The sequence below is a fragment of the Alexandromys fortis genome, unplaced genomic scaffold, assembly GCF_014885135.2.
Source record: "Alexandromys fortis isolate MF-2015 unplaced genomic scaffold, M_Fortis_MF-2015_v1.1 scaffold_1, whole genome shotgun sequence".
NCBI lineage: Eukaryota > Metazoa > Chordata > Mammalia > Rodentia > Cricetidae > Alexandromys > Alexandromys fortis.
In genome coordinates, this window is record NW_026067927.1 from 21,465,862 (window position 1) to 21,487,930 (window position 22,069).

At 45.4% G+C, this 22,069-nt stretch overlaps 2 protein-coding genes across 2 annotated transcripts in view; one reads left to right on the top strand and one right to left on the bottom strand.

Annotated features, from left to right (window-relative positions):
* The window catches only part of Wwox (WW domain containing oxidoreductase), an 863,064-nt gene extending 846,482 nt beyond the window's left edge, over nucleotides 1–16,582 (top strand). The window contains exon 9 of the mRNA XM_050143851.1: nucleotides 16,394–16,582. Within this exon, the coding sequence (XP_049999808.1) occupies nucleotides 16,394–16,582 (189 nt within the window). The remainder of the gene's footprint in view (nucleotides 1–16,393) is intronic.
* A 29-nt stretch (nucleotides 16,583–16,611) lies between these two features.
* Nucleotides 16,612–22,069, bottom strand: part of Maf (MAF bZIP transcription factor) — a 333,362-nt gene continuing 327,904 nt past the window's right edge. Inside the window, exon 2 of the mRNA XM_050143856.1 lies at nucleotides 16,612–17,737. Coding sequence (XP_049999813.1) covers nucleotides 17,707–17,737 — 31 coding nt within the window. The 3' untranslated portion in view covers nucleotides 16,612–17,706. The remainder of the gene's footprint in view (nucleotides 17,738–22,069) is intronic.

Here is a 22,069-nt window from a genome sequence, read left to right on the forward strand (position 1 = left end):
TGCTCCCAATGCTATTTTCTTATGTTCAGTTAGTCAGAGCTTAGGTCTTACCCGATCTGCAGACATCATTTGGGCAAAGCTTCTGTCTAATCCTATTTGGGCTAAACAGAAAAGTTTTTAGTGCACAAACCCCACCAAATCAGCCACGACAAAGAACACCTAATTGCCCGTCCACCATCTGGCAGAGCTGGGATCAGCCTAAGGTACCCAAGCTGGAGGAGCCCAGGAGCTGTGGCAGGAGAGTCCACTGAATAGACATCTATTTGCCGTTGGGAAGGGTGTCTTTAAGCCTTCTCTTCAATGGGGGAAGTACTTAAAGTACGGTGACCACTGTCAATAAAATTAGTGGGGAAACAAGGAGTTTGAGGGCGTGAGAGATCATGTATTTTGGGCTTACCACTCATCAGGTGATTGAAGCTAAAAATGGCGTTAAACGCTGCCACGGCTCGAAATGCCTTACATGAGCTGACCAGGAATCTGGGGCATTCACATTGCGGACAGCTTTCTCCTCCTCCTCCGGAGAAGGGATGGGAATTAGTCATCGGGGTATTTCCAGATATCGGAGCTTAACGCCTCACGCCGTGTTAGGTGGGCAGAGAGCTCTGCTCCAGGGAGAGAAACTCTTCCTGCCAGCTCGGACAAGGAATGTGTGTATTTTTAAAGTCTGAGTGACCACTAGTGAGTCATGGCCACAGCACGCCTTCCTTTGGTGTGAAAGGTGCCAAGCGCTGCTCTCAAACAGCTGGGTGGTTATTTGTTCAATTCTTGTTTGATTAATTTTTTCACTAATCCATTCATTCATTCTTCCATCTAGGTGCTCATCCATCCATCCATCCATCCATCCATCCATCCATCCATCCATCTGTATTCCACTTACTCGTTTGTTTATCCATCCAACATCTACCTGCTCATTCAATCATTCATTCATTTCATGGTTATTGAGGTGGCAGTGGGTTGGCTGGCCTGAGGGAGGTGCTTTCTGGGACATTCCAGAAGGTCACAGTGGAGTCCCTCCAGCCCTCACCATCTCGCTCATATCTCTGCCACCTCCTTTCCATTCCCAGTTTCCATCATGCGTGGTGGCTCATTTCAATCCCTTCTTCTTCCGGGGTGGGGGGATCCCCCTCCCATGAGTCAGGAGCTTTCACCTTCCAAAGCTTTCTTGATCACCAAGTAAATGCTTGCCCCAGATAGCAGACTTTGAGTAGTTTCTGAGACAGGCACAGATGTTTGGATGGAAGCCGTCATTTTTAACCAGATACCCTGCAAAAGCATTTGTGTCCCCCATTGTGTGTGTGTTGGGGGTGGGTGGGAAGGGGTAATAGAAGAGGAGGAGAGCATGAGCAGATGCCCTCTTACCACCACAGCTGGCCACTGTCTGTTGAGAGTAGACTGGGTCGGCTGCAGCGAGGATATTCTGTGCATGGTCTGACGTCGTTCTCGAAGCGAGTGAAATGCATTGAATGGCATGGCCTCAGAAGAAGAAGCAGCAGGCAGTGTATGTCAGAGTATTTCCCAGTCACCCTGCTGGTAGGAGGTTGAAGGCTGGGTATCCTGGAAAGCTAAGGATGGTACTTGGCAGTATGCTTGGGACATAAGCCTAGGATGCTCGCCTGTGAGGGAATGTGGCACACGGAGGGAACGGAGCAGGGACGGTGCCGTAACAGGTGGTTTGGACAGTCCCAAACAGGCTCTGAGGCCTGGGTAGCCCTTCAGAGAGTATATCCAGTGGAATAAGGAGACGGGAGCGTCACTGTCAGAGGCTGCCTCTTGGAAAGGATCTAGCTAGGGTAAGGAAGCGCACTTTGGTTAAGCACAATCCCTGAAGAGGACTCATCCTTCCAAAGGCCTTGTGACCTGGAAACCCCCTGGAGGCAGAACAGGCATTTCAGCAGAGTACCACAGCATCCAATGCGTGTCCCAGGCCTGCTCTAAAGCCATGACTGTAGTCCATGCATGGAGACGTACAAGGAGGCAGAAAGTGGCAGGGGAAAGCTACAAAGGTGGGTCAAAGGTCTATATGGGAACCTATGTTCTCCGAGGCAGCTAGCCATGAGAGGGTTTGAGATTGAGTCTAATTAAAAAAAAAAAAAACAGCAAAATTCGGTATCTGCATCAATTTCACAGTCTGTATTCCAGTGTTGTGGGAATGTCAATCAAGAGGAGAAAGACAGTTTCTCTTTCTTTTCCTGTGTCATTGGTTTTCACTTAATGTGTGTGTGTTTATGCTTGCTGGGGCATGCTCATTCACATGTGTGTGCTTGTATGTAGAGGCCAAAGGTCGTTCTTAAATGTCATTTCTCAGAAGCCACCCTCCTTTCTTGTTTCCTGAGACAGAAATTCTCAGTGAGATCTGGGGAAATTGGGTTTAAAATGTCGTTTTGGAAGGCGAGGATTGTGACGTCACTAAGCCCTGAGACAGACTCTTCTCTTGTCGTCACCTGTGCAGGAGCGTGTTTGCATCTTCACTTGCAGAAGGGGCAAAACCAAAGGCAGCCTAAGGCCTGGCGCCTTAGTTGAAGCTACAGAGGGTGCAATGTCCGCAAACGTCTTGTTCTTCTCTGTGGCCCTGACACTGGGGAACAACACGACCCCACACCCTTCCGCCTAACAGTGTGTTCTGTGTGTGCTGGATGCTTCTGGATGCCAAGGAGATCTGCCCAGCTGGTTTGCGTTGTTGGGTGAAGGAGTGAGTTCTGAGCCCATTCAGACCCGTTTCTGTGGCTGTCTGAAGAATAATGCCTAGTCCCAGGATTTCTTCTCCCAATATTATCCCAATCCCTCTCTACCCTGCTGTCCCTCATACCTAGGTTCCATTCCCACCCCTTGCACTTTCCTGTCTGGACCCCCCCAACTCCCCCCCCCTCCTTTGCTCCCTGCAGGGTTCCAGGCCTGCCCTCTCAACAAGAGCTTTTTGAGGAGGGGTTGACATCATTAGCTGTAGGGATGAAGAGATCCCGCTAGCAGAAAACCCACTGTTCCCACGGAGCTCTGGTCCTCTGGTGAGCCAGGGGCACCATGCGGACTAGGGTCAGGTCTGATTGGAATCCTGCCCTCGTATTTCTGGGTTACCTGGCCATCCGTCTCCTCACGTTTAAAGCAGAACTGTTAATACCTCCTCAGAGTTGCTGCTGTGTAATGAGGCAGAGAGGTGAAGTTTCTAGAATGCTGTTTAGGACTCGTTACTGATAAAATAACACGTTCAGACCTGCGGTTGCCTTGGGCCAGGGAAGTGGCTGGATGGAGGCAGCTTTAGGTTATGGGGACCACATTGAATCAATATCTAACCTCATCAGTTTTTATCAGTAGACATCAGTTTACGCTTAGCGTGCCTGACTCAGCCCAGTGGCTTTATGACTTGCTTGAGCTTCAGTTTTTCTATAACAAAATGGGTTAATAACACTCTACAGTACTCTTGCAAGAATTCAATAGAACTTCTACCTCTTGGCATCTCTAGAGTGCCATGGAAAGCATCCAGACCCATATCTAGCAAGGGTCCATGTCCTGTAAATACCACTCGGTTCTGAACATCAAGGCCCTGCCAGCAGAGGACAGGCCTTTCACTGCCTCGACACTCTGCTGACCAGCTGCACAGCCAGCTTGCATTCTCGCTGACTCCGTGCTCGGGAACAGGCTGTTGTGTGCCTTCCTTTCTCCAAGCCGGGCGTGTGTGAGTGGCTGAATCCTATCGGGCAGCAGCCAGAGCCTGGGAAAGCAGAGTAAGGTGTTCCTGGGCGTACCCTATTTTCGTGAGTTCAGCATTTTTCTCCGCCATGAGGGCAGGAGAGTTTCAAGTGGAATTGTCTTGTCAGGAGACTGCCCTGACCAGGTGGATTTGCCAGGTGACCCTCATAGACTGAGTCATTAACCCATGCCTTGCCAGCCTGCAGAACCCCTGGAAGTTTGCCTGGGACAGTGTGGGCACGGCCTCACTTGCAGGCAGAAACGGCGCCTTTGGATGCATGAGTTGGGAGGACTTGGCAGTGGGGCTCAGAAGGGGGAAAGAAGGTCGCTGGGGTTCTGCATAGAAAGGGTGTAGCTGCCAGTAGGACCAGTGGCCCAGGCAGGCAATGTATCGGGCTCTATTCTGACACCCTTAGCCAAGACACTTATTTCTATATACTTCACTCCCATGCCGTCTGTTAGCCTCCCCACCAGGGTGAGTTCTGGGTTTAAATCATCTACAGTGTGCTCATGACCTTCGGTTTTCAGTCTTCAGGGTTCAAAGCCAGCTTAAACAACCACCAGTGGGATGGATATAATCTCACGTTTATTGTCACACAGTAGATAACCTGTGATATGCTAGCATGCTGTTTCTGGACTCAGCTGTGGGAGCCCAAGATTTCACTGCTGTCTGCTAGGAATACTATTATAAAGTTCATTTTTATCTTTTTTTGAAAAATATTTATTTTTATGTTATGCCTATGGGTGTTTTGCCAGCATGAATGTCTGTTTACCCTATGTGTGCAGTGCTCACAGAAGTCAGAAGAGGGCCTCGGAATCCTCTGGAACTGGAGTTAGAAGTTGGTTGTTAATAGCCAGGTGGGTTCTGGGAACTGAATTCGGGTTCTCTGCAAAAGCAGCCAGGGCTTTTAACCACTGAGCCATTTCTTCAGCCCTTCATGTTTGTGTTTTAAAGCAAGTGTTCGGTGGAAAGGCTAAGAGAATCAGACATAGAAGCTATGTTATAGGAGCACACAGACACATTAGGAGAGGATGTGGGAGCTAGGCTCAGGCTTTTCACAAAGGAAGTGCCCGTCCAGGTCTGCAGTAGGCAGTAAGCCAGCCAGCACCATTTCCATACCTCAGTTTTCTCATTTGTCAAATGAAATTAATGCTCCTTAAGGATAGATTCATGAATTTTTTTCCAAATCTATCTTTTGAGATAGGACATTTGAGAGAACGCTAGGGTGGGGTGGAGTCTGGGGAGATGACATGACTCAGTGGCTGGAGCACTTGCCACACTAAGTGCAAAAAGAGGGAGCTGGATTCTCTGAGCCCACATAAAAGCTCCCAAGTGTGGAGATCACCTTTAATCACAGAATTTGGGGATGTAGAGATTGGAAATCCTGAGGGCAAGGTGGCCAGCTAAACTACCTGGAAATAATAGACTGAAGGTTCAGTAGAGTCTTAGGGAGCAAAGGAGAGGGCAACCGAGGAAGACAACCGTCATTATCTTTGGGCCTCCACATGTACATGCACACAGACACACATGCACATACACATACACATGCATGTACATACATTCATGTAAATGTATACACATTGTACATGTACATGTAAGAAAAAACTGGTAACAAAAGAATGCTGTATCATATACATCCATTTGGACTGTATAACCAAATTGTAATATATATCTCTATCCATGCCATATGAAAGGATAGCAGGTAACAATAGGCCATGAGAACTCTGTAGCCAACAAGATTTATCATGTCTCAAGATCTCCTGAGTAAACTGGGAGCATGGAGACCTTGGGGGAGGATTGAAGTGGGGAGGAGAGAGGCAGGGAGGGGAGCGAAGAAAAACGTAGAGCTCAATAAATATCCATTAAAAAAAAAGAATGCTGTATCAATCATCTAGCTACTAATACATAGATTCTATACTTTGGAAGTACTTAGTTATGGGCGTGTGTGTGAGGGATGCTTACACATAGGCCAAAAGAAAGCTCCAGACCTCTTAGAGCAGGACATCCACACACTTGTGAGGTTCTTGTTGTGGGTGATGGGAATTGAACTGTGGTCCTCTGATACAGCGTAAGTGCTCTAAACCACTGAGCCGTCTTTCCAGCCCTGATAGGTTCTACACTGTCCCTGCCCTTAACTATTAGGGCGCTCATTCACTCGCTTACGCCACCCTCAGTGAGCGTCTCTCCCCAGCTGTCTTTGAAGAGGGATATCTTCCCTTTTCTCTCTGTCCCTCTATCTCTCTCTCTTTCTCCCTCTCCCTCCCCCATACCCTCCCAACACCCATGAAATAGATGCTCCATACCCAAGTTCTCACTGCATGGCGTAGCTGTCTGTCTCTTACCCACTGTGGCCCTCTACCCGCTGTACAACCTGCCAGGGTCACTTACGCCATAAATCATAGCATACTAGCGTGTCACACAACCGCAAGAGACTGAACTCTTTGATACAGCCACACACTCTGTGCTAACATCAGATCTTCCCTTCTCCTCCAGTCCCTCCCAGGACACAAGAGTTGCTAAAGGCTCATACTGGGGCGGGAGGGGAGGGTTAGAAAGGGCCTCTCCATGACAAGGTGGATTGCTTAGAGGGACAGCAAAGGCTGTGTCTGCGCTTGTGCTGTGAGACAGGGGAAGAGTTGACTCTGTGTGTGTGCGCGCGCACGCTCGCAATGCCCATGCTGGTTTTGTGTTCCCGAGACCCGATGCTACAGCATTCTTCAAGGGCTCCAGAGCTTCTTGTGCCATCAAATTAGGTTTGAAAACTTCAATAAAAAGAAGTCCCCAAGGAAACTGTCAATTAATGCATTTACACCGTAGCATCATACTTGGGCAGAACATCTTCAAACACTAATGCTGTTTGCCAACCATTAAAGAAGTGAGCAGGCTGCTTGGTTTCCATAGATACCTGAAGTAATGGCCTCTTTCCTCTCGTTAAAGTCTGAGAGTTGTTCACTTTCTTTTCTTTTCTCTTTTTTTCTTTCGCTTTGTCTTTCTTAACTTTCCTACTCTATCCCCATTTATAAAAATAAGAGATAACTAAATTGAAACCTGGCAGTGTCATTTGTCTGAGGCAGATAGCTTGATATATAAACACAGGGATTTCATTTCTGCTCACCTCATTATTCCGTAACTTCCTCCAAGAGTGTTGGTACTTCCAGGAACCAGATTAGAGAAATTTTCAATTGATCAAAGTATTTCCCTAGTCCATTCAAAACATATATACACACACTCAGAAGGAACTCTGAATGCTCTGCTGAAGAGAAACTGAGTTTTGATAATGTGTGGGGCAGAGGTTGACAAACTGTTACCTGGAGGCTAAATCTGGCCCATTGATTGTACAAATAAAAGTTTTATTGGGACACAGTCATGTTCATCTCTGTGCATATTGCTCATGACTCCTTTTGTGAAAACAGTGCTAAACTTGAATTTTTGCAACACAAACTGTAGGGCCCACAGAGCCTAAATTATTTTTCTGTCATTTTTCAGAGTGAGTTCAAAGATCTTATGTATGCAAGGAAGAAAATCAGAGTTTTGGTGGAATTTAATCATTTTGTCCTTTTCGACAAGTACCCAGTCTTAATGTGGCTCAGGTTCAACACCTTTTAAATAGGTAGAACAGGACCCTCTTATACGTTATTGAGACTATGCTTGGCTTCTAAGATGTAAACAAGAATTATCTTCACATGATTTGGGGGAGGGTGGTCACAAATGAAGACATCAAGGAAGCCTACCTGTGGCTCTAGAATTGGTTTGGTACACCTAAGAAAAGTGTATGAAAACGTGTTACAAAGAACTCAGCTATGGTTTTCGGGTCTGTTCTCAGCAGTTCCTTCCTGTAAGATGAGAAGCCCTGCTAGGGTCCATTCATGGTGAAGAAAGCAAACAAAAGACACCACACCAGTCTAGGAAGAAAGCTTTAATTTCTGTTCAGCTTTAAAGAGTCTGAGAGAGTTTTCCCCCTTCCCCCTTTTAACAAACCAGCTCAAGTACATGCCTTTAGATTATAAAAGTACCTGAAATCGCCTAGAATATCAACATGCATAGTGTGTTGGTATTTACATATATTTACATACGGGAGCAAGAGAAAGATCTACAGTTATTTACAGTCTACATAGAAGAAAAGAAAGGCAGCCTAATTGTATTTCCTAAAATACAGTAGCTGAGTAGTTAGCACATGCATATTTAGATAATATTTGCATGATAGAATGCAATTTTTAATTTTTTTTTGTTTTGTTTCTGGTGTATTCGCATCAAGTGCTTTAAAACGCTCTCTAACCCAGGCAGGATTCTTTACCCTGGCAATTAAAGCAACAGTATACCTGATTGTTTCCCACTAACTAGCAACAAGCTGCTGGTGAGGGAAATATCTACTGTTTCTCGTTAGCCCCCGGACCACTGAGAAGCAATCTCTGTGTGTAAAGGCGGTGCCTGAGTGATCGCCGTTCATTATGGAAGTAGTCACAAATGAGATGCTCGCCACAGTGTGTTCTGAATGAAACATTAGCAAGGCCGATATCTTCAAACCAGAGAAATGATCGGTCCCAAGGAGTTCTCAAAGAAAAATATGCGCGGCTAAATGAGGATGGGCCTTGTTTGACATGGCAGGGCTGGCCTGGGAGCTGCCAATGAGTACTGAATTAGGGCAAGATGCACCTTCTTAATTCATGCCAGGATAACAGAGTAAGAGTTCATTTCTTACCTTGATACGGTCATATCAGAGACCCTGTGTTTGCCATCTCCCACCCCAGTATTTTTATTTCTTTTTGTATGATTTTCCAGGGGCATAGGTTTGTAGGGACTGTCGGCTACAACAGTCTAGACAGCTTGTTTGAGGTGTGCCCTGAAATTCTGCCTGCTTTCCACAGTCATGTTATTTTTTATTATTATTATTTTACTTTGAAGAGATAAAAAGACAGGCAAGTGCAAAAGAAAAGGGAGAAACTCTGTTTCATTTATGCTAGGAAGCCATCATTTTTACCATCTATGAGAACCAAACCCATTAATTCTGCCCTGGCAATCATTTTAAAGGTTTATTTCAGTATACATGGTAAATACAGAAGCATACGTGTATATACAGTATATATTTGTGGCTATAACCAAGGTTAAAGAAGTAAAATGTAATACGTTTCAAATTAACACCAGCCAGATGTCTTCTTTTATCTCTTATGAACAGTCAGTGGTTCTTCAGCCCTGGCATTGAGGTGGACCAGTTAGAAAATTACAGTGGTAGGCTTGATTATGCTCTAAGATGCTTATTTCAATGGCAAGATTCTATGGCCCTTTTGTTGGACCATATCAAAGTAACTCATGAAAGGATGTATTCCCCAGATCAAATTTCCACCCCACAAGACAAATCTCCATCTGCAAAAGAACTATGGTTGAGCTGAGTTTAGCAATGTCCATATTCTGGGCAACTCACTGAATGCCCAGGGACGTATTTCATGAATATGCAAGCCCTAATCTACTAGATCTTCCCTTCTCTCCAATGAGAATTGCTCAAGAGCAATGTGGGCAGGCACAAATGGGATGTGGAGTAAGTGTGCTTCAAGACAACCAAGCAGATTACCCTTGAGCCATGCCATTCCCCTCTTCTCATTAGGAGCACCCTCCGCCTCCTTTCCCACCAAATTGTACCTAGGGCCTCCCAAGGTATAATAACAGATCCCAGAAGGTGAAATGGTTCTAAATATCATATTGCTAGTCCTTTAAGGTCACACATAATTCTGTCATGGGCCTGGTGGTAGTGGCAGCACACACCTTTAATCCCAGCACTCGGGAGGCAAAGGCAGGCAGATCTCTGTGAGTTCGAGGCCAGCCTAGGCTAGAAGAGCTAGTTCCAGGACAGGCTCCAAAGTTACAGAGAAACCTTGTCTCGAAAAAAAATATTTCTGTCATGGAGGCAGTGGGCTGTCTATTACAAAAATCCGCAGACATGAGGAAAATAGAAAAAGGACTTTATTTTAAGAGAAAGTCTAGAGTAATCCTTGATGTGCACATAGAGCCCCAATAGCTTACAGAGGTCACTCTGCCCTCTAACCCTCCTGATTAAAAAAAAAAAAAAAAAACCTTCTCCTGGTCTTATTGTCTCAACTGAATATGCCTTTGTACACCTCGGAATGGTTGGGGTTGGCTATCTAATCCTTCCTTAGACTTCAGATTTTAGGAATGGCAACTACATTCTTCTGTTTTAAAAGCATTCCGTCCAACTTTCTGTCTAGAACCCAGGGTTTCTGGAACTTTCTACGGCACAGTAAGATGAGCAACACTGCTAGGGTCTTTCCCATCCATTCTACCTTGGTCTTTAAACCAGAACCTCAGAACTCCTCAGGGCCATTTCCAGACAACTGAGTCTTTTGTCAGAGACTGGCATTGGGCACTGTCTTACTTAGGGTTCCTTCAGTACAGCAGGAAATGCGTCAGGTCATCTCAGAGACTCACTCTCAGAGTATGGCTGCCATTTGAGAGCTAAATGTTAGTCTTCCTCCTCCTTGACGTCGCTCAAGAGGAGTTTTGCAATTTGTGTACCATCTATGCTTGGCGTAATGATGTTTAGCACGACGGGTTGGCATATTTCACTATCTGCCTATCCCTCGGTCACTGCAGTCAAGCTTGTCCCTACACCTGAGAATACACGCTTTACCTTCATGGGCTAGTCACCAGAGAAAGAACCTAGATATTTCACAGCTGTGAGATCTTTCACAGCTGTGAGCCTGTATTTAGCAAAGGGATTTGCCGTAACAATAAGTTCTGGAACACACTGTCAAAGCCATGGTGACAGCTGAAGACATTCCCTTCTGCAGGGTGAAGGGGTTTGTGTGTTCTCTATGTGACTTTTCTGGACCATGTTTTTTCTCACGCTGGTAGAGTCTGTACACATATATCCAGTCTCTAGAGTTTCTATCTCCTCCCCTGCAATGAAGGTTTTTTGTAAGGAAGGCTTAAGAACAGCCTGTGCATTAGCAGAACTCCCAAGAGCGATGGAGAAGTTTACGTCTCAGCGCCTAAACAAAACATTTGCATGTATCCGAGCCTGTACTGTTCAAGACCTTCGTAGGAACCAATTGTCGGGAATTTGTAGGAGTTAATATGCTAGGGATTTATTGGGGGTTGGAGGGAAGGAGGTGGTTGTTTTGCTTTGTAAGTCTAATGGAGCCTGTCAGCACCTGAGCCTACACTGCTGCACCTACTGGAGGCCACACTGCGCCTATGGAAGTTTACGAAACAGGGGTGACTCTGGAAATGAACCGAAAGTGCTCTACCTTTCTGGCTGAGTCTATGCAGACTTCGGCACGTGAGTGTTGTTGTGATATGGGCAGGATGGAGAGGACATGCAGATGGCCATTTAGTCTACTGGTTTTGATGTTCATGCTTTGAAAACATCTATAGTCAAAGGGTATGTTCCTTAGCTTGGCAGATCTGGTGCCCAGAGGTGGCATTTTGAGTCAGGTACCTTTTTTTTTTTTTTTTTAATGAAGGGTCATTTGCTATTGAATAGATGGATAGGGTGCTGAGTCTTCATTTTTTTTGTTGTTGTTAATCCAAATGGATATAATTTCAATTTTGTTCACTGACTAAATCAACAGTGGAAAAATCTCCTTTGATCATTTTTCAGGTGAACATATGACAGCTTGTGTATTTAACTTAGGCCAAATCAGGGCCTTGTTCTGTAAGTAGGCATTGCCTGGGGGAAAAAGACAAAATAGCACAAGGAAGCCCGAGTCAAACTGGAGGCACCTAGAAGGAAATGGTCAACATGACCATATTCATGGAGTGAGTTTGGGAAGGAGGTTTTCTATACTAACTCATGGATTCTGAATCAGTCCATTGGTGACTGTCCATGTGACTTTGGATGAGTTGGATTTGATCTTTGAATAGAAGTGGGTCCTTAAACATGGAGATGCTGGTTATTCCTGGCTCATGGAGCAGCGTGAAGGGTAGAAGATGATGCTTAGGAAGCTGCCTGCAGGCATCTGGCCAATGCTAGCCACCAATAAATTCTAGGCCTCACAGCTACTGGGCTAGTTATTCACTGTTGGCTGGAACTCACTAGAGAACAGAGCTCTCTGTTCTCTTCTGCTGCCTCCTTCCACTGTGCTGAAACCCGGGAGACTTATAAGCACTGACCCAACATTATATAACTCAGTTGTGTGGGTAGCAATGGAGGTGTTCTTTCATTTTGGTCACTGGTCAGAGAGGTGCATGAGTCTCATTCCTGTGCTAACTACTTTGCTTTATGAACAGACAGAATATTGTGGAATATGGGGCCATTTGTCTACTGACAGTCTTGTTCTTGGATAGTAAGGTAGGGGCACAGCACCCCCTTGGAACAGCTTGCTTTTGCCTCTTGAACCCGAGATGGAAATCATACTTGTTTGTGGAAACAGCTATGTCCCAAGCACCAAGACATTTGGAGATGAACTCCAGAATGCAATGCTGTATATTTCTGAGAGAAGTCTTACAACTCTCCTGCAGAAGAATTACTATTACTAGGAGAGGGGAAGGGTAGTGAGATGCTAGTCTCTGCCCCGGCTCTGGGACTGATTGTTCCACTCAGTGTGGTCTATCTATAGCACCTGTGCATGTTTGGGAAGTATATTCTCTGCCTACGAGACCCCAGATGAGTAGCAATGAAAGCTTTGGGGGGTCTGAAGATGCACCTGCCTTTCCCCTTTGCCCAACACTCACTGCGCTTGCGCCACTTTTAACCCATCTCTGTAGTCAGTCACTACCTGCCTTCCTTCCCTTGAGGCTCCAGGCCTAATCTAGCTTGCGTGGCGTGTTCCCATTTCTGAATCTATTTTTTTTTTTGCATAAATTGATTAAATCAGCATTGCTGTGCAATGTCCTGGTGTGGATATGTCTGTAATAAAGCAATCTTCCAACATCTACCGCTCTTTCAAGTCTTTGAATATAGATGGGCCATGATATCGTGTGTATTTTAAAATGCGTTGTTGCATCTACTTTAAGATGGGGAATCTATTCTTCCTTTGAAATAAGCATGCATATTAAAGTAGAGTCACCCGAAAGCTAAATTAATTGTGTAACATGTGTTCTTATCAGAACATGAGTATTTTATCACAGGACTAAGTAATGCATCGCCGCTATCAATATGTGGTTTTGTTTTGTTGTTTCAAACCATGTGTTTATCAGAATCCTCGGTACCTTTTTCCTCAAAGGACTCAATATTCATTTGTAACTTGTGCTGACGGCTACAAATTGCTGGCCAGCGGTTATCAAATGAATGCTGATGGAAGGCAGATAGATATTTAACGTTTTCATCCCCACAAAGGATTTTGGAAGGCCAGGTCCTTTGAATCTCAGGGTCTCAACTATCAACAGCCACCCATCAGCATCCCAGCTTTCTGAGGCAGAAGACGGGATTGCAAACCTGGAAGATGATTTCTTTGGGAAAATGATGAACTTCTATTACCAAGATGTTCTCAGCTTAAGCTACAAACAAAAACCCTGGGCGATTTTACATACATAGTAATGGCTGAGGTCACAGTTGAACTCTGGCCACTCACAAATGTTTGAGTAGAACCCAGATAGCATAAAAGTATGGTTAGAGATTTTCCTGGGCTTGCCAGAAACTCTCAGTCCTGGGTCGTCAACACATTAGCCCAATGGCATTGAGGTGTTACTTCCCCAGCTTCTTGTGATGAGCGACGTCTACGCAACCGGACAAATTGTTCTGAAGGAAACAAACAAAAACCATCTGGGAGAGAACCACAGTTCCAGCCAGTACTCTGATGTCAAGGGGTTGTTATTTTATCACCATGGATCAGTAAAGCAATGTTGACAAATGGCAAGTCATACCTTCAAATATTTCACCAGCGCTAACCTTGTTTCCTTTATATGCCTCTTTCATCTCGTCTGACTTAGGTACTGATGCCCCCAAAGTGGCACGAAAATAATTTTTCATGGTGATTAAAGGGCTCAAAAATAAAAACAAAAAACCCTTTCTTACCAGTTTGAAAGTGTTTCGTCTCCTACCAGCGGTACATGCTTGTTTACTAATCAGCTCTCACTAATGCCGCTGCGTCTCAGGCTGATGGGATGCAGACCAAGAAGCTGATGAGCCCAAAGTGGGAACTTGTCTTTTATACTGTCTCCACATCGTATGGTATAAAGATATCACTCAAGGGTTGCCACTGGAGGAGCTGAAAAGAAAGTTCTCCAAAAAGCCCACAAGGCAGTGGGAATGGAACCAACAAGATATTGTCAACACTTAATTGTCTGTCCTGAAGAGAAGATAAAGCAAGAGCCCGGGGAAGCACGCGTGGCTCAGGCTGGGAGGCTTTGCCAAAAAGACACAGTCAGTCTTTGGGGTAGCAAAGGTGGCCTTTGTACCCCGTTTTGTGTTCTTTTATAAAGCTGGGGGCACTGGCAGTAGAATTTGTGTTGTAAGTGACCCTAAGGCCAATGGCAAGGAATTGATGTGAGCATGCGTGCATCACTGGGCTTTTAAAGCTGCCTGCCTTTCAGCACAGCCACCAAAGGCACACTTCCGTGAAAGCAGCTAAGCTGCCATCATTTGAAGTTTCCATTGATGGAAGGCACACCTTCTCTCGCAGTGAGCATGACTCTAGATTGGGGTGACTTTAGAATTCCTTCATCGTTTCAGCAGTGCAAGCACGCAGCCACATGGCGCTAGAAGGACACTGGCAGTTTGCTACATTAGGTTCCAAAGAACTCTGATGGCCAGTTTCCTCGGTGGCTTCCCTGGGTCCTATCTCAGGATCGGACAGTCTGTTGTGAGATTAGAAGCACTGTCTGATAGGGGAATCAGCTAGGGCTCGGGGAAGAGGAGAAGGGGAGGATTTGGAGGTGAAGGGACTAGATTCTCTCAGTCACCACGTAGAAGTCTATGGCAAGTCACCTGATCATTCTTGGCTGGAGAATCCAAGAGAAATGGCCCAGAGTTTATCCAAAGCTCTGTCTCCACCTGGACTCGGCAGAGAGCAGAGGGCAAGTTGCTGTTTGGCTTGAGTTAGCTGAGGGGTCGTCCTTGAGTTCTGCTTATCCGTCAGAGGCACTTTGCCCTCTTCCTCCTTAAGGGATGTGGAGGAATCCCACAACCCCTTGGCAGGGGTTTAGATAAACACACCTGGTGCTCAGCGAAAGGTGAAGACTAGTAGCAAGTCAGTAAAAGAGAGCAACTGACAAAGAGATCTCTGAATCCAAAGTAATCACTGTTTGTGCGGGAGGGGGGCGCTGGAGGAGCATGTTGAGGGACTTCTGGAAGTCACTAACCGTTTGCTATTCAGTTAAGCTCCAGTCACAGGCCAGATGTTCAAATCCTGGACCGGTGGAACCCGGCCAGGGGGCTCAAGCAGCCAGATATGATCAAATATCAAATCTGTTCCACACACTCCTCTCCGCCTCTCCCACGGTCAGGCCACGTGGCTACATTTGACCAAGGCATATATGGCCACCGACCCTGACCCAGAAACCAGTCCCAAGTGAAACCCAAATGGAATTTTGCTGAAATTACAGTCCCCCAGGACTCTGGCTCCGATGATTCTAGTCATTTATGGGGATGTTTGTCCACGGACACTCTGATCTAACACAATTTCAACCCTGTAGGGGCAGGAAAAAATGGTTACGTTTGCATGGGGACAGAAAGCCATCTCTCTTACCAGCAAACATCCCTAATGTTTTCCCTAAAGTGTGACATCTGTGGCAAGCGTCCGGTCCTTGTTTGTAACCCTGTTCCCCATCAGCTGATAGCGAGTTGATGCGTCAAGAGCTGTTCTCCACATAAATGATCACAGGACGGCAGATAAACGGTACTGCTTTTAAATTAGAGCCCTGCTCACCATGCCTCCTTCCGAACAGAAGCCTATTACTTTTAATTATGGCTTACAAAGCAAAGTGAGCTCTTGCCCTCTTTATGGCATCTCTGGCAATATTCTGTCAGTTGGGATGACATGGTGCCCCATCAGTGAGCACGCCCCTAGCTACTGCCCCAACTGTGACTCCAGAGGAGACCAGAAAAATGATCGCTGGTGTTCACAGAAACTTGAATTTGAAATGGGCTGAAGGAAATGTGCCTCCCACCTTAGATCATATCTTGTAAATCAGAACAGATATGACATTTAGAAAAGTGTTTTCTGGGTGAATAAACACATCACTGTAGGGATGTGTGAGACTGTGTGTGTGTGTATTAAACATTGCAACAGTGTTGTAAACTCACCCTACCCTTTTAAGAGCATCCTGGGCAAAGAATATGGGGCAATCTATCACCAGCCTCACTTGAGACACCCATTTGATGGGGTATCATCAAGAGTGGTTGGTTGCTTTTGGGAAGAAGGTTCTAGAAAGTTCTCGGGTGTCAAATTACGTTGCACATGAAGAAGTCAAAGGGTTGGATGGATCTGTTCTTGCCTGTTGGGAAGGACAGCATCTTTTTCTCTGTGCCGAAATGGCATCTGGCATGAGAGATTGAAATGTGTCTTTATTTACCATGCCTTTTCCTCTACGATGTGTGAGAAGTCACACTAGCTTTATAAGCAGAGTTTACAGACTTGTTTGTCCAAGGCTATCAATCACACACCATACTTTGCAGTCCTATGCTTAGAGTTGGGCCCTTTGCCATGCTGATGTCCCAGTGGAGAACGGCTCGCTACTCTCTAGAGAGCCAGAATGGCTCATATCATACCCTAACATTGATTTTAAAAACAAGTGTTTCTCTTTTCTGTCTTTCAGCAACAGGGAGCTGCTACCACTGTCTACTGTGCAGTCGCGCCCGAGCTGGAAGGCCTCGGAGGGATGTATTTCAACAACTGCTGCCGTTGCCTGCCATCTGAAGAGGCTCAGAGCGAAGAGACAGCCCGGGCCCTGTGGGAACTCAGTGAGAGGCTCATCCAGGACCGACTGGGCAGTCCATTCAGCTAAGCTAATCAGAGCCCCATAATTTTGGGCAACCTCCCTACCCCCTGCTCTGCCCCTCATAACTTTCAGCCCATCATCTAGGGGAGCCCCTCACCCTCCAGTGCAGAGCCATGAGAGTAAAAGAAATAAGAACAGCTATAACCAATGGGAAAAGTTCAGTGTCAGTGGGAAGCAGGGCCTTTCAAGGGATAAAGTCCCTTTTGTAGGTCAGGGTTTAGTCATGGATCTGCTTGCTTTTCTGGTGGTGGCCTCCTTGAAATCGGAAGCATGGTTAACATGTAGGTTCCTTTGCTCATTGTCGAAACCCAGTGATTCTCTGCTACCTTTGGAATAACCTAATGTCCCCTTGACCCACCCAAGCACACCCCACCCCCCCGGCCACCACTGCCACACAAGGCTGGCTTTCCCCTATTGAGGGAAGAAAAAGAACGTGTTCACCTCTCCATGCTGAGCTCAGTCCTGGAGGCCAACGTTTCATACTTCCCTACCCAGTCTGACCAGGCTTGGCAACTGTGAGAGAAACTCCAAACCGTGTCCCAACAGAACCAATGTGCTGGCGCCACCAGAGGGGAGCAGAGCCGGTGTGCTGAGCTGGTGGGTCCCAAGAGCACCTTTTGCTGTCTTCCTTGCCAAAGCTATGCAAGCATTTTTTTTTTAGTGATTATAACAAATACATTTTTGCAAATCATTCCCTAGATACACAGGTGGACAAGGAAGGAAGCAAGGTTTCCTTAAGACACAGGGGATATTCTTGAGGTGGGAAATAGGAAGTAGTTCCCTCATTTCTTTACTCACAGTTCCAAGGACAACTCCCTGAGGGGGTGTCAGGGCCTCTCAGTCCTCTTGAATCAGCGGCTAGCTTCAGCTTCCCTTGGTTCCTCCCATCCATCCTATGCTTAATAAAAGAACATGCTTGACTATGGTCACCTGAAGTGTGGATCGTTTGTTTGAATGTTCATCTCAGTCCTTTTTGTTCTGTTTTGTTTTTTTGTTTTCATTTTTTTTTTTTTTTAGAAAAGAAATCTAGAGGAAAAATAAAGCGCTTCTTGTGGACGCCGGGAAAAACACCCTTCTTGGTTCTTCTCTGAGTGTGGGTTTAGTTTTTGTGCTCTGTGGGCCGAGTTGTCTCATGGGATAAGCATGCCAGCATCATATTTTCTGTGAGAGAAAGAGAGAGAAGAAAAGTGAGTATCGTGTGATTTTACTGTCGTTACATTAACTCCCGATACTTAGAGATGGCTATCTCCATCTTCAAGGAATGGTTCCTGGGACCCTTGGGAACACTCACCCTCTCCACTAACGTCGTGGTCTCCCAGCAAGGGAAGAACATGGAGACGACTTTTCAGTTAGTTAGTAAGCTCCTGAGTCCTATGGTTTATTAACCCGTATGAGAATCCTGAAACTCAAAGTTTATGGTCACTAAGATGCAGAAGAGTCCCAGGCATTAAAGATGAAGACGCTGAGGGTAGCTATGGACATATTTCACCGTTCCTCTTCCTGGAATGACAGCTTCAAGCCAGCCATTAGCGCAGGTTTCTGGGCCTCTGCCTCCAGGTGGGTCGAGTCAAATACCATTGCTTTTCAGTTACTCACAGCCTGGCTACAGCCTTTTATGCCAGCTAAGATGACCCAAAGGAAAGGAAACTCCACACTTAACTCATGGAACTACAACGAATGATATATGGGTCTGTGATTTTAAACTATTGAATCTCAGGATTATTTGTTACACGGCAAGAGCTAGCTGACAGTTTTCATTTCATAGAGTGATAAACATTTCCCCCTGTTCTCTTTTAACTTGAACCCCAGCTGCTTTGCCCATCCCATTTTCTCCCTTTCCTGTAGAGCACCATCTGGACAGTGTCCCTCACACATGCCAAACACACCCTCAGGTCAGGTGCTTTCTATCTGCAGCTCCCTCTGTGGAAATGCTTTCTTCACATAAAGGTTTGTTTCTCAGTGACTTCTAGTCTCTGCTCAAATGTCACCTGTTTCAGATAAGGTAGCATGTCTGTCCATGTCATTCATGGTATCGTCCCAATGACCCTCCCCTTACCCTTAATGCTTCTCTTTTTACATACTAGATAGCACTGGACACATCGTGAGTTACCCTTTTTCTACCCCCATAGTAGAAGCTCCATGAAAGTTGTAATATCTACTCAGTCAGATAAGGGTCTCCCTTTGGTTGTTTGCTCAAGGGATGAAATTTAGGCTCAGAGAGCAGCTTCTCTATAGCCTATGCCCAATGAGTAGCAGCGTCAGGTCTGGAAGGTAACCCTTTCGACCTTCAAAGCCCGTGTGCCTTCCACAACACACCCCTCTTCGGGGACTTGCTGGTGACCAGCAGGGTGTACACACTGACTTCATGCACGGGGTGAGCTCCTGACAAAGGGAAAACCAGCTTTCTACCTAGGACGGGGATGTGGCTATCCTGCTGAGACCAGTGCCTGCTATAAGCTTTACAAACGGCTTTCAAACCTTCAACTGACCCAGCAATACGGGCTTCTGTTCTATCCAGATAATCTCCTTCCCCCCACTCTTTCCCAGCTATAAATAAGTCCAGACCCAGCCTGGACTTAGCCGTGGGTGGACGTCGTGTCCAGCATTCTAATGGAAGCCATAGAGATTACACCCAACTTAAAAAGAATGAGCCAACTTCTCCGTGATCATTTTCTGCTGAGTTCCTCTCTGTCCCTGTTTCTTTACATCCAAAGGTGTCTGGTTCTACTTCCAGGCCTGAATAAGACCTTGTGCCACTTATCAATAGGAAAGAACTGAAGCAATGGTCCTGCGGCTTGCGGCTTAGCTCTTTTAGAATGAGGAGGTGGACAGTTTTGTTTTGAACCTCAATGAAGGAAGAGACCTGATTGCTTTCATCAAGGTCAACGCTTGGCCAGAAAGCCTCAAATTGCAAAGTTCTTGCCAGATCTTACCACTAATACTCATCACTTTCCTAAGAGCGTGTTGAAAAGACAGACAAAAACCGGAAACCTACAAGAGCAATACCTACGTAAGTGCCCTGTCCCGACATAGCCCACTTAGATGCTGAAATCACTTCAGAATACTGAGTAAGGTCATTAAGTATGATCCCTGTGATCATTGAAGAAGTTGAACTGAATTGCTGAACACGAGAAGCGAAGCACCAACAGAGATAACTCTTTAGAGAAAGGAAGCCGAGTAATACTGCTAAATTAAGTCTTTGCTTTTGGCTCAAGCATTTGATTTGTGTACCCTTGCTCTAATTCCTTCCCCCATAAAAATTATCTTGCTTTTCAAATATTTCCCTGACTTTAATAGATGCCTATCATCATTATAGACCCATGTTTCTACTATGGGACACATTAGGTAACTTCTAGTTTTTACTGTTAGAACCAGTGTTTCAGTTAGCATCTCTAAATATCTAGACTTTTCCTTTCTCAATGAGGCAATGGTGACGCATGCCTTTACTCACAACACTTGAGGCAGAGGCAGGCAGATCTCCGTGAGTTCGAAGCCAGCCTGGTCTACAGAGTGAGTTCCAGGACAGCCGAGGGTACACAGAGAAACCGTGTCTCAAAAACGAAAGGCCTGGCGTTGGTTTTTAGGAATCCCAGAAACTCTTAGAGGATTGGTGTGTTTCAGGGGTGTTGTGTGTCTGCTTACAGCCCTGTCAATGCTAAGTGTACTATTTACTGTTTCAAACTTACTCCAACATCATCTTGTCACAAGCGATGCCTGCTTATGCAGAATATTCCCTAGGAGCCTAAGCATCGCTCCTTCATTTTCCCACTGGAGAGAGTTCACAATTTTAATTAGCATGGAAATTCAGAGTGTGAGCAGAGAGAGAGAGAGGGGTGGATGGGAGAAGAGCAGTCTAGTCGAGGTGTCTAATCTTTCCCACAGTGTTCAATCGAAGAGCATCCCATTTCCTTTCCTTTCCAATCGCCACTGCAGCAGGGCACTGACCTCATCTGAATCTGGTACCCAGGCCAAAACAAATGCTCCAAATGTCTTTGGTTAGCTCTCACTGGCTCCTGTGCTAACAACACTAGCTGGGAGTTTCCAGAAGGCCACATCTTGTTAGCTGACACACTTTCTACATTTATTAAATGTTATTTATGCTACATCAATTGTAGAGGTGGTCTATTTTCTCACTGCTGCATTTCCCGGGCCATCTCCCACTGCATCTTAGAACGAGGGAGCGAAGCTACTCTGAGTGGCTGAGATAGGAATATGCAAATAGTGACCCCATCACTCCTGAACATTCTCTTTTCCCTCCTCCATCACCCCTCTCTTGCTTTATTTTCTGTTTCTAGGCATCTATAAAACTTTAAAAAAGATTTCATAAGACTTTACTCAAAGCCGGGCAGTGGTGGCTCACACCATTAATCCCAGCACTTGGAAATGCAGAGGCAGACGGATCTCTGTGAGTTTGAGGCCAGCCTAGTCTACAAAGTAAGTTTCAGGACAGCCAGGACTGTCACACAGAGAAACCCTGTCCAGAAAAACAAAACAATCAAACAAAAAAGACTTTACCGGAGGGGCTAGGTAAATGGTTCAGCAGGTCAGAGTGCTTGCTACACAAACATCAGGACCTGAGTTCAAATCCCAAGGATATAGGCAAAGCAACTACAAGTAGCTATAAATGCCTATAATCCCAAGTGTTTTTGGCTGCCAAGGTAGAGAATTGTTAGGGCTTGCTGTCCACCAGTGTAGGCCAGGTTCAGTGGCATACTCTATCTCAAGGAAGTGACAAAGCGGTGACCAATCAGGACACCCAACCTTTTCTCCTGGCCAACCTGTGCACTCTTGGCTGTACATGTGTGTGCATACAGCCAACACATACAGTTCACACACAGAGATTATAAAAAAGGATTTGTCTGTATGTGTTCTCTCCTTTAAACCCTTTGAATGTGATTTATGCAATTGTTGGATTTAAGAAGTCCTATTGAAAGAGCATTGATCTTAGAACTGATTGCTGAATCATTTGTCTCTTAGGCAACATGCCTTGCCTTGATGAGAGAACTCAACTGTATGCTTAACCTTTCAGTTTGGGGGAGAAATCAGCAAAAACACACACGACCACTCTTGTCTTGTGACGACCAGTGGAAACATTCTGATGTATTTTCTTCTGTTTTAAAATGCATTTTTAAATTTATTTGGCTCTTGCTTCTTCCATAATTTATGTATTTTCAAATAAATAAATTCATTTTATATCTTCCAATGCCTTTGTGATCATATATTCAGATAGATAGATAGACAGACAGACAGACCTTACTTCATGGTGTTGTTATTGGTGGTCAGATTCTTTCCCATTGTGGTTTTGTTTTAGAGAACGATTGGGTAAATACATTTCCATAAGGTGCTCAGGAGAGGGGGTTGTTTTTCTTAAAGTACCAAGGAGGCTGCAAGTTTCAAACAATACAGAATATTTTCTGATTCTCAGTAGTTACATACGAGAGACTTGTCTCGAAATGCCCACATCGCTGGTCTTTACCTCTACTGTGTGCTGAG